At 41.5% G+C, this 18,772-nt stretch overlaps 1 protein-coding gene across 2 annotated transcripts in view; it reads right to left on the reverse strand.

Moving 5' to 3' along the window:
* Positions 1-18,772, reverse strand: part of REV1 (REV1 DNA directed polymerase) — a 94,910-nt gene that overhangs the window by 35,125 nt on the left and 41,013 nt on the right. For both annotated transcript variants that reach the window (XM_056555968.1, XM_056555967.1), the window contains exons 4-13: positions 16,118-16,286; positions 14,874-15,008; positions 13,021-13,673; positions 9,658-9,765; positions 6,699-6,815; positions 6,450-6,612; positions 6,199-6,327; positions 5,166-5,320; positions 2,843-2,962; positions 903-1,123 (exon numbers count right to left, since the gene is read on the reverse strand). In XM_056555968.1, the coding sequence (XP_056411943.1) occupies positions 903-1,123; positions 2,843-2,962; positions 5,166-5,320; positions 6,199-6,327; positions 6,450-6,612; positions 6,699-6,815; positions 9,658-9,765; positions 13,021-13,673; positions 14,874-15,008; positions 16,118-16,286 (1,970 nt within the window). The remainder of the gene's footprint in view (positions 1-902; positions 1,124-2,842; positions 2,963-5,165; positions 5,321-6,198; positions 6,328-6,449; positions 6,613-6,698; positions 6,816-9,657; positions 9,766-13,020; positions 13,674-14,873; positions 15,009-16,117; positions 16,287-18,772) is intronic.

Consider the following 18,772-nt stretch of genomic DNA (forward strand, 5'->3'; position numbering starts at 1 on the left):
ACAAAAATGTATACGGTTTCAATACGGTTTTTCACCTGGACCAAAAACCGAGGTAGGCTACGGGAAAAAGAAAAAACAGACAAAACCGTACAAGACGCAAAACGGATGCAACTGGATGCATGGTTTGGCATACGGTTTTCAATGGAGAGTCAATGCACACGGTTTTCAATATGGTTCTCTACGGCTTTCAAATTGAAAGCGTATGTGGGAACTGTATTGCAAAAACATGGTGTGAATGCAGCCTAAGAGACTATGATCTGTCCATTAAAAAGGCTGGGTGTTAAATAAGGATCGACAGATATCGATTTTTTAGGGCCGATACCGATAATCGGTGGAGGTTAGGGCCGATAGCCGATAACTTATACTGATATTCCGGTTTAAGTTATCGGCTATTTATCCCCCCCTGCTGCAGATCATTGATTTAAAGCGGGCACTTTAAATCAATGAACTGCAGCGGCTTTTGCGGTTCCATAGGCCTCCGCCGCCACCTGATTCTCTCCCCCCGCCTGTCCTGGGGTCCTCCTGAGTCCTATCACCACCACCACTACCACCACCCCCATCCCCGGTTTTCTAATTACCTGTTCCCGGGGCCCACTCTACATCTGGCTCCGGTGGCGTCCTCCAGAGCTGTTACTGTGCGCACTGACGGTGTGGTCGTGGTGTGGTCGTGGTGCGGTGAGCGCTGCATTATCGGATTATCGGCAAGGTAATTGCCGATACCGATAACGCCCAAAATCGTGAATATCGGCCGACAATATTGACCAAACCGATAATCGGTCGATCCCTAGTGTTAAACATACTTCCTCTTATTACTGGCCATGGCAGGTCACCTGCTGCAGTACACATTGTCATGCCAATGTATTCCTTGGACTACAGCCCAAACAAATTATAAAAGACTGTACCTTTGTAAAGCGGATTCCATAGTTTATTTCAGCAGACACAGATTTTCTCTCCTTCTCTTTTCTAATGGGCCGGTCATCTAAGCCCCGACAGAATCTGTACAACATCTGGCCTGTTTTTGGCCCAAACTCTTTCTGGAGTTTTGACATTGTAAGATTTTGAAGATCTCCACATGTTTTTACATTTAAAGATGACAATTTGTATTCCATAGACCTGCCAACTCCTAGATGCAATAGAACAAGAAAAAACTTTTGAGATATTGTGACACTAATGTTTAGAATGGAAAATATCATAAAACCAATCTGTTGCATAGCTGCAGTACATTTCATATTCCCATAATAAGGCATAAAATCTTGTGTTCTTGGTATTTATTCTGTTAGCTTAAAAAAAAAGAGTTGTCCAAGATAAAAAATAAAATCTGAAAAAACAGTAAACTATATTCACCATTGTGCTGTTTGGCAAGTTGAGTCACACCGCTTCGGTCCGCTTTAATGCCTCTACTTCCTTCCCTGAATGATGCACTTTCCCTGCTCTCCTGATATTATTCCGAAAATACTGAAGCCAATCACTGGTGTCCACAATAATCTGCAGTATGTTCAGAATGACATCAGTAGATCAGGGAGGGCGTGCCATCACACAACAATGTGTGCCAGAGTTTCCCAACCAGGGTGCCTCCAGCTGTTGCAAAACTACAACTCCCAGCATGCCCAGACTGCCGAAGTGTGCAATAGTAGGGTCTCTGGGTTCAACAGTCAGTATAGTGTATTATATAATTTTATTATTCTATGACAACCCTTTTGAAAGTTTTTTATTTTTTTTTATTTTTTATATTTTCTTGTCCTTTTTTTTGTCTAAGGTAAAGATCAGTGTCTAGTGGGTCTCTAGGTCTGGAAGATCATATTGACCACTGGAAACAATGGAGTTTAAGTAAGTGCCCACTGTAGTTATTGCAACAGAATTAAGTATTTATTTATTGAATTTTAGTGCAAAAAATATACAACCAAACAATAACGTGTAGTACCCAACCATTGCTTCTGTTGGGCCACAAGGCAACTCCATCATAATTACAGGGAGAAGACAACTAAGGGTAATAATTCACGTATTAAAGGGGTGCTCCGCTGGAATTTTTTTTTTTTTTTTTTTTTTTTTTAATCAACTGGTGCCAGGAAGTTAAACAGATTTGTAAATTACTTTTATTAAAAAATCTTAAATCATTCCAGTACTTATCAGCTGCTGTATACTACAGAGGAAGTTGTTTTCTTTTTGCATTCCTTTTTGTCTGACCACAGTGCTCTCTGCTGACACCTCTGTCCATTTTAGGAACTGTCCAGAGCAGGATAGGTTTGCTATGGGGATTTGCTCCTGCTCGGGACAGTTCCTAAAATGGACAGAGGTGTCAGCAGAGAGCACTGTGGTTAGACAGAAAGGAAATTCAAAAAGAAAAGAACTTCCTCTGGAGCACAGAGCAGCTGATAAGTACTGGAAGGATTAAGATTTTAAAATAGTAGTAATTTACAAATCTGTTAAACTTTCTGGCACCAGTTGATTAAAAAAAAAAAAATGTTTTCCAGCGGAGTACCCTTTTAATGCCTGTTGATCATAATGTGCTTACAATCTGAGACAGGTTGTCCAATGCAGCCCTTTTAAGTAAAAGCTGTCATAATGGCATGGACTGACTGACAAATCTGACAATATGAAAAAATATATATATAAAAATAAAAAAATAAATAAAATAAAAAAACACTTGCTTGTCCTGGGAAATGTTCCTAAACTATTTTGTGCTGTCTTAAATACTCGGTTGATACTGGCAGTATATTGTAGCCTATCTGCATGACAAAACATCAAGGCAAAAAGGAAGATGGCTAAATCAGACAGTGAGTGTCTACAATCAATATTTGACACAGTGCCATAAGTACTTTATGATTTTGGGAGATAGAATTACCTGGTAAGGTAGTAACTAGCTGACCACTTATAAAATCGTCAACTTCTTCCAGCTTTAAATGATACTGCCCATCTGGTTTTGCTTTTCTGGTTGCCATTCTAGCCAAAAGAATATTGGAGCCTAAAGAGAAGAAAGAAAGAATACAATAATACTGCCATGGCACACATTCTTAAGGAAACATTCAACCCAAATAGGTGTGGAGAGATGATAATATGCAGCGTTACGGCCACTAGGGACTATGTTTGGGCCATTTTAAACATATACCGTATTTTTCGCCCTATAGGACGCACCGGCATATAAGACGCACCCAATTTTTAGGTGCAAAATCTAAAAAAATAAAGATTTTGAACACAATAGTGGTCTTTAACCTGCGGACCTCCAGATGTTGCAAAACTACAACTCCCAGCATGCCCGGACAGCCGTTGGCTGTCCGGGCATGCTGGGAGTTGTAGTTTTGCAACATCTGGAGGTCCGCAGATTGAAGACCACTGCATAGGAGGTAATACTCACCTGTCCCCGCCGCTTCGGACCCGTCACCGCTGCCCTGGATGTCGCTCCATCGCTGTCGCCGTGTCCCCGTCGCTCCGGAACGTCTCTGCTGCCAGCCGGGTATCCTCGCTCTCCGTCGCCGTCATCACGTCGTTACGCACGCCGACGCACGTACGCGACGACGAGGAAGGAGAGCGCCGGCCATACAGGGGATCCCTGAACGGAGAAGACACCGAGGAGGCAGGTAAGGTCCCTCCCGGTGTCCTGTAAGCACTAACCCGGCTATTCAGTCGGGCTGTTCGGGACCGCCGCGGTGAAATCGCGGCGGTCCCGAACAGCCCGACTGAACAGCCGGGTTAGTGTCACTTTCCCTTCAGACGCGGCGGTCAGCTTTGATCGCTGCGTCTGAAGGGTTAATACAGGGCATCACCACGATCGGTGATGTCCTGTATTAGCCGCGGGTCCCGGCCGTTGATGGCCGCAGGGACCGCCGCGATAGGGGTGTATTCGCCGTATAAGACGCACCGACTTTTTCCCCCCAGTTTTGGGGAAGAAAAAGTGCGTCTTATACGGCGAAAAATACGGTATTTCCTTAGCAGTTTTCAGTGCAGCAGATGACACACTAGAGTCCCACTAAATAAACATGTAAAGCAGTATACGTTGGCATCTCTTTTTACAGGTTTCTAATGTACAGCAGCAATGTACAGGTACAAGTAATGTGAATTCAGCCAAGCAATATGTCAGAAATGCCATACTCAAGATCATTCATCTGGAACAAAAAGGTACAAAGTGAAGTTTTATAGCGTAACTCTTTATTTATTTATTTCTTTAAACGATTTAAAGAATTTCAAACTTACTGTATTATGCTATCAAACAACACTTATGAGAAAGCTGCAACTAAATAGGCCCCTCCTCCAATCTTAAACAATGACTGCTATGCTGCGCCAGTATACAGTAGCTGTGAATCGGCAGCAGCATAGTTGCACTGCATCTCAATACAATACCAGAAGTTGTACTCGAATGCCAGAGACAGCATCAAAATCAACTTCCAATAAAGCGAAAAACAGGGTTTGCCTTGGAGGCGTGGTTCAGCCATCCCCTGCTACTGCCAGTACTAACAGTACAATGCTTTACTGTATCAGCAAAAGGGATAACCAGCAAGTAAACAAGTGTATACAGTATTAGCATGTCTAGCATATTCTAGGGAATAGAATTTGTCATCAGAAAATTACCTATTGTTAAAATTAAGTTTTTATTTTAAAACATATTTAAACACTTTGGAAAAATCCTGAAATCTTATTTTCATTCTGACCGCATTGCCTAAAACTAATCTGAAACTTCCAGTTTTGTAGAAATCACTTTCTAGCAGGGTTCTCCTCAACACAGACAGGATTACAGTGAAAAGATACACCAGTGTATAGATAAGACACTATTAAAAGTAGCTGAAGCTCAGAGGGCTTCCTGTTTATACCAAAAGCCTCAGCCTTCTCTCAGTGTAGAATGACCTCAGCACAGGTCACAGAGCATGCCTAGAAAATGTACTCGCTGTAGTAAAAGGGCCTGGCCTGGCCCAGTCTATTGTTGCCCATGTCCATGGGGCTTGTTGTAACTAATATATCTAAATGCTGTGAAAAGTAGCTACCCCCACAATAATGCACTAAAAATTAAGTTTAAAAAAATAACAGAAAATAGGAACAGATTAGTTTCAGTATCTGGCTCGATAAGGTAAAATAATATTAATAAAATAAGGGGAAAAATAAATTACAATATTTAGAAGTGAACTGACAAACAACAGGTTAAGTCATGAAAACTTATAGAAAAAGTTAATACAGACCCATTCCAATAGATGCAGCGCACAAAGTCTTCTCCTTAATTTCAGCTCGAATAGCACTGGCAACTTCATCTGGAGAGAGTTTGGTCTCTGCAAGGACTTCTGTAATATCTACCAAGGCTTCATCACAGCTTACAGCTTCAATGTCATGAGTGTAACTGGTGTCAACACAGAGAGGCATTAAAGGACAAATATTATAAAGTAATATTATAAAGAATCTGCAATATATCAGCATGCTTAAAGGGGTACTCCGGTGGAAAACTTAAAAGTTATACAAATTTGTGAATTACTTCTATTAAAAAATCTTAATCCTTCATGTACTTATCAGCTGCTGTATCCTCCAGAGGAAGTTGTGTAGTTCTTTTTAGTCTGACCACAGTGCTCTCTGCTGACACCTTAGTCCACATTAGGAACTGTCTAGAGCAGGAACAAATGCCCATTGGAAAACTCTCCTGCTCTGGACAGTTCCTGACATGGACAGAGGTGTCAGCAGAGAGCACTGTGGTCAGACAGAAAAAAACAACTCAACTTCCTGTGTAGTAAACAGCAGCTGATAAGTACTGGAAGGATTAAGATTTTTAAATAGAAGTAATTTACAAAATCTGTTTAACTTTTTGGTACCAGTTGATTTGAAGAAAAAAAAAAAAAAAAAGTTTTTTTCACCAGAGTACCCCTTTAAGGAAACCTATTGGTAAGGCTGTGCTCACATACTGCAGCTAAATAGCGGTACCTCGGCTAATGACCGCATGTTTTACCGCAAAAGACCGAAATTGTAGTAAAAATTTAGCATTTTGCATCATTGGCATAATGACAATTTTGGTCAAATAGAGGTAAAAATGCCTGTGGTAATTATCTGCGGTACCGCTAATTAAACGCACTGTGAACACAGCCTAAGACCATGATACCCCAACCACACAGACCATGATTTAGTGACAGGGGCCCTAAATTCATTAAACTATTTATACTATCCTGTAGAGTTCTGGATCTAGTCAAATGTACTGAGGGGGGAAGAAAAAAAAAAAAAGCAGCAACCTACCTTGCCAATGTTTTATACAAAGTCAAAGCAACTTCCTTATATGCCTCAAAATCATAAGGGACAACTTGAAGATCAGGGCACAGTTGCTTTGCTTTACCAAACATCATTCCATTCCTCACACCAGCCTGCCTGAAGGACAATAAGGAGACATGCATAAACATGTAGATGTTAACAAATATGAATGCGATTATAGATACATAGAGCAACAGATCATTTTGGAGCCCATTTAAAATATAGATTGTTTTTCCTACCTTGCCTCATAACTACAAGATGCAATTTCGGCAAATGACAGCTGTAAGTTATCTATATCTAACCCATTTTTCTTGGCAAGATCTGGATGGTCCCATACAGAGAAATCCGTGTTGTGTCCATTTATTTGAGCAGAACTTAAGCAGTCTGCTGACTCTAGCTTGTCTGAAACAGCAAACGGAGAGAACTGCAATGTCTAAATGTCAAGACTCTAGCACAAAGTGCATTATTTCCTTCACCTACTTCCTTACCAGTTTTGTCTCTCATTAGCTTATTCTGATAGTACTGCATCTCTAGTTGTGGGTTGGTTCCTTCACGGGAATTAATTTTCCCACTCCCTCTATTGCTTGTAACAGCCACTGGTTTTCCTACAGGAAATAAACCAATCACACAGAATAAAAAGTAAACACATAAAACAATCAAATCCTTTCTATAGATTATTCTCATTTATTGGGAAAAGGCTGATAGCCCAATGTTCTCTGCGCTGCTGGACCAACGTCTGAGATTACAACCAAGGTTGTATATAAGTGGAGCTAGAAAAGTATTATTAATATGCAGCATCACTTGCTTTGAGGCCCCTAAACAGCCATACGTCATTACTGTGGCTACCAAAAATCAGTACAAATGTTCACTATCAAAATGTATGGCTATGTACTACATTAAAACTGATGGTGGTGTTGACCAAGGTCAGTGCTTCCCAATTGTAAAACTACAACTCCCAGCACGCCTGGACAGCCTATGGCTGTCCAGGCATGCTGGGAGTTGTAGTTTTGCAACAGCTAGAGGTTGAGAAACATTGATCTAGGTATCACACTATCATAAGTGGTAAATAACTTTGGAGTGGGGGCTCAATCTAGTATCTAAAGTTGGGTGCTACTCAGTGAAAAAAGTAAAAATGTAATATGTATATACTGCTAATAGATAGAATAAAAAGGTACAGTATTCCCATCCCATCTTAGTAACATGTCCCAGTATATCACCAGTATACACCAGTATCCCAATACATCTCAATACATGCATGTATGCAGGATATCAGAAAACAGTTCCTATTGGTAAATACAAAGTGAAAGCTATAATACTGAAAAGGATTATATCACAAATGGTCGTTGGTCTAATGATAGTATATACTAAACCCTAGATGAGGCAAGCGTCCCAGACTGGAGGATTCCACGGTGATGGTAGTAGTAGTGAAGGTAGGGACGGGGCCACAGAGGACCTCACGTGTTCTGTTGCCAACCTGGCAACTTCCTCAGGGCAACACCCCTGAGGAAGTTTATCCTTCGGAGAGAGGGTTCATGGCACCTCCCCTTAGTTGTGCTTTGGCTCTTTTTGGGCCTGTTTTAATTGTTTTTAGAAACCCCCTCTGTGTCTGCTATTTGTAATGTATGTCAATAATTGTGCAATAAAGATCTGTTTATTAATATTTCATTTCTTTGGTGTGCTGCTATATCTCAGTGTAGTTTTTTTTCTATGGAATGTACCATCATAAGTGGATGGATCACTGGGGTTTTGATGCCCGGCTTCCCCAGTGCAGTAGTGTCATTGCCTGGGGAAGTGGCTAGTTAGTTTTCATTTGCACTTTAGTGATGATGTGGCTGAAACAAAGCATAAGGCTGGGTTCACATCACGTTTTCTCCCATACGGGAGCGTATACGGCAGGGTGGAGCTAAAACCTCGCACTCCCGTATGCGCTTCATTTCAATGAGCCGGCCAGAGTGAAACGTTCAGTCGGCTCATTTTTGCACCGTATGCGCTTTTACAACCGGACCTAAAACCGTGGTTTGCCGTTTCACTCCGACCGGCTCATTGAAATGTATTACATACAGGAGCACATAGAAAGGCATACGGGAGCGCAAGGTTTTAGCTCCCCCCTGCCATATGCGCTCCCGTATGGGAGAAAACGTGATGTGAACAAAGCCTTAGACCCATCCAAGATCAATGGGATAACCTAGCTCCTCAGAGGTAGAGTGGCTCTTTATGGGAGAGGGGTGGTGTTGATCTGCAGAGGTCTCCTCTCCATTTTCATGCGCGTCCCTGTGCGTCGTCGTCAAGGCAACGTCACTAGTCCGGGGCAGGCCCGGAGCGCAGAGAAGAGGGCCTCCCGGTGAAGATGGACAGCCCGAAACGACTAACCCTCCCCACCGGACGGTCCCTGCAGCATAGATGGACCGGAATAGCTCACCCTTCCTTCCCACCGAGGGGAGGCGAGTAGAAAACTAAAGGGGGTGTCTGGATGATGACGAAGGCCGCAGTGGTCTTCAACCTGTGGACCTCCAGAGGTTTCAAAACTACAACTTCCAGCATGCCCGGACAGCCGATGGCTGTCCGGGCATGCTGGGAGTTGTAGTTTTGCAACATCTGGAGGTCCGCAGGTTGAAGACCACTGACAGGCAGAGAGTTCACTTGAGTATAAGCCAAGGGGGGCGTTTTAAGCATTGTGCTGAAAAATTAGTCTTATACTCGAGTTTATACATTTTCTTATATTTAAAAAAAATATAAAAGAATAAAGAGCTCTACATTCATTTATAGTGTGTACAAGCATTTGTGTACACGTAAGAGGACTTTTCCTGCACTCACAATGACTTGACCATAAGTAACAATTGCTCTGCACATTATTATTCTACACACCAAGGCGGCCGAGCACTTGATCAGAGCCTTCTATCGGCAGGTAGGAAATGCTGTACAGCACATTTATTCCTCTGCAAAGCCCAATAATCCACCTTATATCAAACATACATGAGCAGGTTATAGCACTGGTAAAAAGTCAGAATTGTGACCCAAAAAAAGATTAACGGATAAAGCAGATAAAGCACTCATTCATCACTCTGTTTAGAGGTGCTATATCATATATATGGGAAGACTTTCCTTAGTGTATCATACTGTCAGACTGCAGATCATGTACCCAAACCAATTAGGAATGTTGGCTTTGCTACAGGGTATATAGGGATACAGTATCACCTGTGTAGACTATACCACAACCCATCTGCAGAACGTATGTCCACTGTATTCTCATAGAATGCAGACACCTGTAAGGCTGCCTGCAAACATAGTATAGACAGTACTTATATGATAATAAATTATAAACTAAATGTAATTCTCCAATACATCTCATATGTCTCCAGTGAAATAGATCTGGATGTAGAAACACTTTAAATTCTCATAGCATAGACAAGGGATGATAAGAAATAGTACAATGTTGTAAGGAGTTACCTTTTAGATCCGGTCGGTTACGCACACCAACAGATACAAAGAAGCAATCCATATCCACATGTATTATACAGTTCTGGCACTTGGAATGGGTTGAAGCAGGCATGGTTCCTAAAAATATCAGCAGACAATCTTTACAGAAGCAAACAGCATTAGGCTCTGTTCACACATAGGTCGGCAATGTTGTTCTTCTTGTAAATGGAAACTTAGATGTACTTATTGTTAGACTATGGCAGCAGTTCTCAACCTGGGGTATAGGTACCCCCCCAAGGGGTAGTTAGCAGTTCTCCTGGGGAACGCAAAAAAACAAACAAAAAAAAAACAAAAAAAAAACACTGTAATGGCAGCCACTGGTCACTGTCTCTAAGGTGGCCGCGGTCCATGCTGTCTGATCTTAAAGTGACAGAGGGCACCATGGCCACCTTAATAGAAGTGAGAAGTGAATGCTAAGCAGACATCGCTGCCATAAGGAGTGGGGCAGGAGACAGCAGCTATATTTATTACAAACATGTTGTTAATATGGGGGTACAATTTTTGGAAATGGGCTGCTAAGGGGTATTTGGGCAAAAAAAAAGTTGGAAACCACTGGTCTGGGGGATCCATCAGGATTTTCAGGAACCATTTAAAGAGACATCAAAGCTGTCATGGTTTTATCAAGAATATCATCACATTACTAATTTTTTTTACACTGATGGGAATAGGCAAGATCACAGTGATTAAATAAAACACGCAATGCTCTTTTCAGATCACTTTCAAACTATCAGCCGGATGTATATGTCAGGAGAATTCCCCAATTGAAGACTTTAAAGGGTACTCCACTGCTCAGCGTTTGGAACAAACTGTTCCGAATGCTGGAGCCGGCATCGGGAGCTTGTGATGTCATAGCCCCGCCCCCTCATGAAGTCATGCCCCCTCAATGTAAGTCTAGGGGAGGGGGCGTGATGGCTGTCACGCCCCCTCCCCTAGACTTACATTGAGGGGGCATGACTTCATGAGGGGGCGGGGCTATGACATCACAAGCTCCCGATGCCGGCTCCAGCGTTCGGAACAGTGTGTTCCAAATGCTGAGTAGCGGAGTACCCCTTTAAGGTATGCCACTATGGGATGACACTGCAGAGAAAAGCATTTTGGCCTTTGTTGGGTCAACGAGACCCTATGGTTATGTTTGTACATTTAGAATAGGAAAATCTTTTGTGACATATCCAATGTGTTTACATGTGAACAAAAACACGTGTTTCAGTTCTTCTAGCATTTTACAGCAAACTTTACAGCCCCTGTAGCATAGTCAAAAAAATAATTCCTGGAATACCCCTTTAATGAACTGAATGGGCATAGATCAGGAACACTGCAGTGTCTGTCATATGGCATAACAATGTATATATCCCACACCTAATTTTTTATTAACCTGAACGGGTTGGAGCATAAGTGACACCGCTGGGTCCCATGGACTTGAATAGTATCCGTCAGGTGGCCGGTATTAAAATAAAATAGGACATGCAATATTTTTTTCTCTAAGCTCAACTACCCTTTGGGCCCAACTGATTCTGATAATAAAAGGAGCTGAAGCACTGGTTTAGTCCATCTTCATTCCCACACATGCTCCGATCTGTCGGGTTTTCATCAGCTCAAATCCACCACATTTTCTGTGGAAGCCTTAGTAAATATGTTGGGTTTTCGTAAAAATGTCAGGAACACGCCCCTTTTCGATGGCCATGCCCCCTTTTCCCGATGGCCATGCCCCTTTTTTTCAGGTTTTCTTAGCAAAATGGAGAGTTAGTCTGTGTTTTTTCAATGCTGGCGCAAAATCTGGCGCAGACAGAATTTCTGGCGCAATGCGACAGAATATGGCGCACAGCCCGACAAGACATGTCGGGTTTGCAATAGTAAATGAGGGCCAATATGTGTATCTGAGCCAAAACTGGGCATTGTCTTCATAAATGTCGTTTCAAAGAGTGGTCTGATCTAAAGTAAAATTACACCAAAATTTTTGAAATTGCGACAATTTGTGATATGTTAAATGGTAGCATTTGATAAACTAGCCACCAGTGTCAGAGTCAAAGCAAGTCTGCCTACAACCTAAAAACTTTTGAATAAAATAACTCAAGTGGTGTGAAAAATATTTGTGCAAATTAACTGTGCAAAAATCTGCAACATGTGCACTACAAAGATTTGTAAATACAAAGATACATTCGACGCTATGGCCTAGATTTACCAATCTGTTCAAGACAAAAACTGGAGTGATTTGCCCATAGCAACCAATTTTAGCTCAGTTTTCATTTTTTACAAGTTTAAATGGGCACTGTCAGATATAAAAACTTTTGATTTGTTATAAAGCATTGCAATATGTTTTGCAATTGCTTCCATCATAAAATTTTTAGGATTTCATTTAGAAAAAGCCAGGCAAAAAAATGGCCACTAGGGGGTTCCTCCTGCCTTCTGGGACACATACCAGTCAGAAATGTCCCGCTCATTGCCTACGACAGGGACGTTTTCCTTCAGGTCCAGCCCTGCTGTGCTCGTTCCCAGTGTAGTGAAGAAAACTGTCTTGAAGCGTTCTGTGTCCTGAACAGCTAATGAAAGTGCTGAGACACTGATTGGGAGTTGTAGTTTTGCAACAGCTGGAGGCGCCCTGTCAGGGAAACAGTGTTCTCCATAATCTGTCACTCTCTGATACTACAACTCCTATCATGCCCTGACAGATACACAGGCTGTCAGGACATGTTAAGAGTTATAGTTTGAGAGTTTACTGTACCCAACATGTCCTGACAGCCTGTATATCTGTCAGGGCACGATGGGAGTTGTAGTTTCACAGAGTGTCAGGTTATGGAGAATACTGTTTCCCAGCCAGGGTGCCTCCAGCTTTTTCGAAACTGCAACTCCCAGCATGCTGGGAGTTGAAGTTTTGCAAAAGCTGGAGGAACACAGCTGGAGGAAACACTGTTATAAAACAGGGAATCTCCAATAAAAACTGAGCAGCTATAGGTTGCTGTGGAAAAAATCATTCCAGTTTTTGTGTTGGACAGAATAATAATGGGCCCGTGTGTCTTAATATTTTAACCCACAAACAGCAGTTTCTGTGGTCACTGCTGATAAACAAAAACAAGTGACCACAAAAAATATTTTTGGAATGCCAACTTTACCCTTGTTGGAGTTGAATAGACTTAAAAACACTTATCCATGGGTTGAGTCTCTTACTGCAGCTTGGCTCTATTCACATGTATGAACAGGCATGAAAAGAAGCCATCGTCATGTTTTCTCCAGTTGTGCACAAACCCTTTAAGCTTCATTAGTTAATAATACATTAAACCCTTAAGTACATTACTATAACATTCATACAAGAACGCTTTATCTGATAAAGCACATTACCTGACTTGATTTTTTTTAACCTCTCCCGACCTGGAAAGCTGCCATTATGTTGACTTTGTAGCTCACGTACAAACTCTGTGAACTCACACTTCCATGTTGATATGTGATGCAGTCTGGAGTGAGAATAGAAGTCTGAAATAAAATTGGAGTCTGCTGTTTTAGGCAGTTGTGGAGAGGCTGCCTTGGTAGGCAAATGTATGGTAGTGCTTTTTGTGCTTGAAGGCCCCTGGAGCGAGTGGTGAGCACCATTGAGTTTAGTTTTATTGTGCAAATATGAGGATGAGGCTGAGCTTGATTCGGTTCTGTGAGGATCCAATGAAACATCTAGGTGTCCATTATTTGGCTGTAATTGCTCTAAAGTGCAGTCTGTAGAATCTACATTAGTCTTTTCCTGCTGATTCAATGAATGAAGTCTACTTGTAAAAGAGTTACTTGAATGCACTGAGATATCCAGCGGCTTTAAGGCACCATTAGGGCTACAGTTGTGTCCATTGATGACAACACTACTGTCTTTGCAGTTCTGTTCCCTATTATGATCAGAAAAATTTTCTACACCATCTATCTCAAAATCTTTTTCCTCCTCAGATTTTTCTAAGTCTTCTTCCCAACCATTCGTTCCATTTGCCTGAATGGTGCATGCCGTGGAATGGCTTCTAAAGATGAAATATAAAAAAAGAAATATACAAACATTTTAGTTGCATTTAAAAAGGTTGTCATTCTAGTTTGCATTTTTAAAATGTCACAAGTTTTTTATTTTTCCTTTTCCAAATCTGTTTTATCAGAACAAAAAAAGCAATACAAGTAGTCGCAACAGTATGCATATGAAGTGAGAAACCATCCTACACTTAAAGAGGACCTGTGACCATCTCCCAAACATGAGATGGCATCATCATTACATAGCGTAGGGTGCTCTGATCACACACCTTTTTTTAGTTTCTTGATAAACTCTCATTCCTGAGATATAAATGATTATATATTATCTTGAGGACCTGTGCCCAACCTCAAAAAGTAGAGATTTTACAGTCATTAAATAGGTTAGAATGCCCTGATCACACACCTTTTTACGGTTTCTTGATACGCCCTTCTGTTCCCGAGATATTAGCGTTTAGAAGTTGCCTGACAATTTAGGAAATCAGTAAGATGGGTGTGAACTTAATTTTAATAATGGGAGTGAATATCATGCGATGGGCGGGGTTAAAGTCAGGGGGTGTGTATTAGGCATACGAGTCCCCCCCAATGTTTTATAAGACAACTTATAAAACACTCATATCTCAGGAACAGAAGGGCGTATCAAGAAACCGTAAGAAGGTGTGTGACAGTAAAATCTCAACTTTTGGGGGATGGGCACAGGTTCTCTTTAAAAGAAGAACCCCCTGGCACTTTGTAATGTATTGGGCATGCAAGATGTAGTAAGCCTCTGCCCACTTATTACTTTTAAAAAATCTGTGACGTAATCTAAATTTAGGCATCTCTGGAGCAGTGTTTCCCATATACTGTGACTCCAGCTGTTGCAAAACTATAACGCCAAGAGCTTTGTAGCAGCTGGAGGCACAAAGAGAAACACTGCTCTAGAGGGCGTTTCAGAACACTGCTTTGTTTATGGTCCTTATTATGGCTCCTTTATAGTTACTCTTTCATCTGTAGCATCAGCTTTATGCAGATACCTAGGGGCTAATAGAGTTTCTCAACCTCTGACATTTCATGAAGGAAAAAAAATAAAAATAAAAAAATAAAAGAGTAGTTAAGACTACTGAAGGTGAGTGAAGCACTGGATAATAATGCTGCACTCCTATCGAAAATAAAAGATGGGGGTTACATGAGGACCTTAATAAGCAACTCCTAACAATGCTTACAGTTTGTTGTTGATGTCTTTTGTGAATGGATCTTCTGGTTTGCATTTGGAGGTGAAGTTCAAACACTTCTGAACACTAGACTGTTTTGTATAAAGCTGGTAAGGAACATATGAAAGAAGGCGTCCAGCTTGGATGCTATGAAAACAAATAAAATATGTTTAAAAAAAAAAAGCTTGTACTCCATTAGAATGAAGTATTGTTTATTTGATATCAATAACATAGCACACATAGGCACAAAATAGACAGTATCCCTTTGTTTTCCTCTATGATTGTTATCTAAACTATGCTTCCAAACACAGGACACCTGAGGATATGACTCGATAAAGCCATTCTACAGTATTTCAGAGCCAAACTATTTTAAACACACTAAAGCAGTAGGAACAAACTACAATACAGACAAATCTACTTTGATTCTAGATTGTGCACACCCTGTCTGGACATTACAGGTGGCTTTTGCAAATAAGTAAACCTAGGTGGATGGGTTTGCTTTACTGGCATATACAAACAAAAATAGCACTGCTACTATTACTACGTGAAACACAGGTGACACCGATTCCTACGTGGCCTCGTGCTTAAGTTATGCCCGAGAATCTAAATATGCAAATTCAGTGCTTTGATGCACTGGGGCGTTCTCAGTCCCCCGAGTGCACTCTTCTGCCCATTCACTCCTATCACATGATCATCATCATCATCCTGCACTGCGGAGCACCCCCCTCCCACCACATGTACAGCATTTACCAAATACAGAGCAGTCCCTGGTCAGGCAGTCACTGAGGAACAGAGATCTCCATAAACAACAGCAGTGACCGTTCAACTAGGATCTGCTCTGAATCTGCTACATGCTGGAGGTGTAGGACCTGTGAAGATGTCACAATCATGTGACTAGTACATGTGGGGGCGGAGCTCAACAGTGCAGTGTATAAGAGAATGTGGCTGAAAGACCTGTGATGATGATTATGATGTGATAGGAGTGGGCAGATAGGCTGGGAACGCCCCTAGTGTACCCAATCACTTCATTTGCATATTTGGATTTTTGGGCATAAACTCTGAAACGGGGCCACATAGGGAGGAAAAAAGTAAAACAATGTTGGAATCTGCGTCACCTGCACTATTACTTGGTACCAGCAGGTTAGTACGCGTGACACTGGTGACAGATTCCCTTTAAATGGAATCTACTAAATACTTTGCCATATTGGACTAGCTTTCCAAGTTTCTGAAACATAAGGGTATTACAATAACATTACCTTTCTGTAATCCACTCAGGACGGACCACTTTTTCATCTTTTAGCTCTTTGATTTTGCTATTCGGAAGATTGGTTGCAATAATGTGAGTTGTTTTAGAACGTGAATAATAAACATGGAACTGGCCTCCATGGAGCATCATAAGATGTCTCAGCTGATCTGCAGTGGGATCTGCAACAAAGAAATTCAATCTTTTAAAGAAAACACAGTATTTGGTTATTACTTTTAGGTACATAGCACTACATCTTTAGAAGAAATGGGATCCATTTGTTTATTCTCCTGACGTCACCTTAGTTTCTGGAGCAGCAATAGTTGTCAGACAGATGAAGGTTATATGGTTGACCATGAAAGCGGTCAATTACCTACTATGTCTTCTCTAAATAGAAGTTCATGAACAAGAGACTTGAGAGAACAACTTCCCTTCCATTCTTCACAAGGTTTATCTAGTGTTTTTCTTATTTGTCCATCAGGGTAATGAAACATCCATAAAGTTTCAGTGGTAGTTGTTAATATAGCATTCGACATGGGACATAAGGCAGGAGCTCTCTGAGGTGTTTTAAATGAATCCAGCAAGTATTAAAGGGGTTTATCAGAGCAGTATATATGTATGTATCGAATAACATGCTCAGGAAGGTCTTATGGAGCGGTGGTCCCTGTAACTCAGCACTTGTGGGATAAGGTCCTGAGGTGGGACACAGCTATGGCCAGTGCTTGGCAGAGGTGGCCTAGAAGATATGCTGTAAATAGTTGTATAGTACAGTCACTTTAGATCACTGGGTGTTTCTTGTTCAGTGGCTTTGTTTTTGACATTTAAGGTGGTTGAACAATGTGGACCCTGGTGGTCAATCTAGTGCTCTATATGGTGTGGTAATGTAGCAAGGACCATAGTAGTCTGTACTTGTGTTAGTGAGTTTATTGATAGTCTTTAGCTGTCTCGGAATGATGGGGGTTTAGCAACAACTGGTGGCTCCATTTGGGAAGACACTGCCAGAAAGAGTCTGTTTGAGGGTCTGTTTTGTTAAACAAAAAGGCATGCTAAAAACATACAATGTGAACAGAGCCACACTTACTACGCTGGCTCCAGGTTGTAGTTCTGCCTTAGGTGGGGCTACACTGAACCAGGCATGAGCCAGGGTGGCAAGGGATTGTATAGCAACAGTTTATACATCCATCTATATAGGTGGCTGTATATACTGTATACCCCCAAGGAGTTAACAGCATATCCCCACAAGCTACACTGCTTATGGAACTTCCCGATGTGTGAAAACTGCTGTGTAGCTCCTGGTGCTATGCCATTTGCACAGCTTTTATGTCCATTGTATAACAAAGACATCTTAACTGTTTTTGGCACCAAACATCTCCATCAGCCGCAAACAGGCTGGAGATGGCTGGGTAGCCATATTTTTTGAATGGTGAGAAAACCCCTGAGACACCGAATGTGTTATACAAGTTTGCAACAAATGTCAACTGGAGCATTATGGTACTTGTCCATAAGTTTGTCGAACGTCCAAATGTCAGTATATTGTCCTACTGAAGTTGAAAGGCTAAAAGGCCACTGAAAGGCTCTAAGGAGAGCAAATGTGGGAGTTTGAAAAAGGTAGGTAATTCTTAGGCCAGTTTAAAATATGAGAGTGGGAGTAATACAGTCGCTTTCTTTGCATCTTTATTGCAGAAACATACCAAACCGACCTAAGTTGACAGCACCAGAAATACTATTAGGCTGTCAGTTTTAGTCATTAGACCTATGGTCAGGCTGGGACTTGGTGGCTGCAATATGGAAGCAAAATTAACCATACAATGTTCCTGTGAAACTTGCCATAGCCAGTACTCACATATGATTTGGAGGCTCTGTCAAAGACACATTTGTTAGAAGCGCTATTTTTCCCATTGATTTCAAAATCATTGATCATCGTATGCTTCATGTATAGCCGCACGTGATTAATTATTCTATAGCCTGAAAACATTGATGCCGGGTTGAATTTTTTTACATAATAATTTTCTTTGTTATGTATTACAGTGGTCCCTCAAGTTACAATATTAATCGGTTCCAGGACGACCATTGTATGTTGAAACCATTGTATGTTGAGACCAGAACTCTATGGAAACCTGGGATTTGGTTCTGAAGCCACCAAAATGTCATCCAAAAATAGGAAAAAGGGAGGATTAAAACAAAAATAAGTAGATAACTAATATAGATAAAGCAAATCCTTACATATAAAAATAAGAAAGATCTGCTGGGAGCTGTAAATCACTGTCTATGTTAGCGTTTCCCAACCAGGGTGCCTCCAACTGTTGCAAAACTTCAACTCCCAGCATGCCCGGACAGCCTTTGGCTGTCCGGGCATGCTGGGAGTTGAAGTTTTGCAACAGCTGGAGGCACCCTGGTTGGGAAACGCTGGTCTATGAAGAGGACAGGAGCTTCTTCAGGGTCCTGTACAGTACACGCAATGTCCTAAAAATGTAAAATGGAGCCGCCCTCACCTGGTGTACAAAGGAGCAGCTAACCCTGCACAGATAAAGAGTAGTACAAAACATGTAATATCTCCCTGTACTGTAGGGGGTGCTACAAGACACCATTCAGTGCATGCACTTCAGTAATACAGGTAAAGAGTAGTACAGAACATGTAATACATCCCTGTACTGTAGGGGGCGCTACC

The sequence above is a fragment of the Hyla sarda genome, chromosome 2, assembly GCF_029499605.1.
Source record: "Hyla sarda isolate aHylSar1 chromosome 2, aHylSar1.hap1, whole genome shotgun sequence".
Lineage (NCBI taxonomy): Eukaryota > Metazoa > Chordata > Amphibia > Anura > Hylidae > Hyla > Hyla sarda.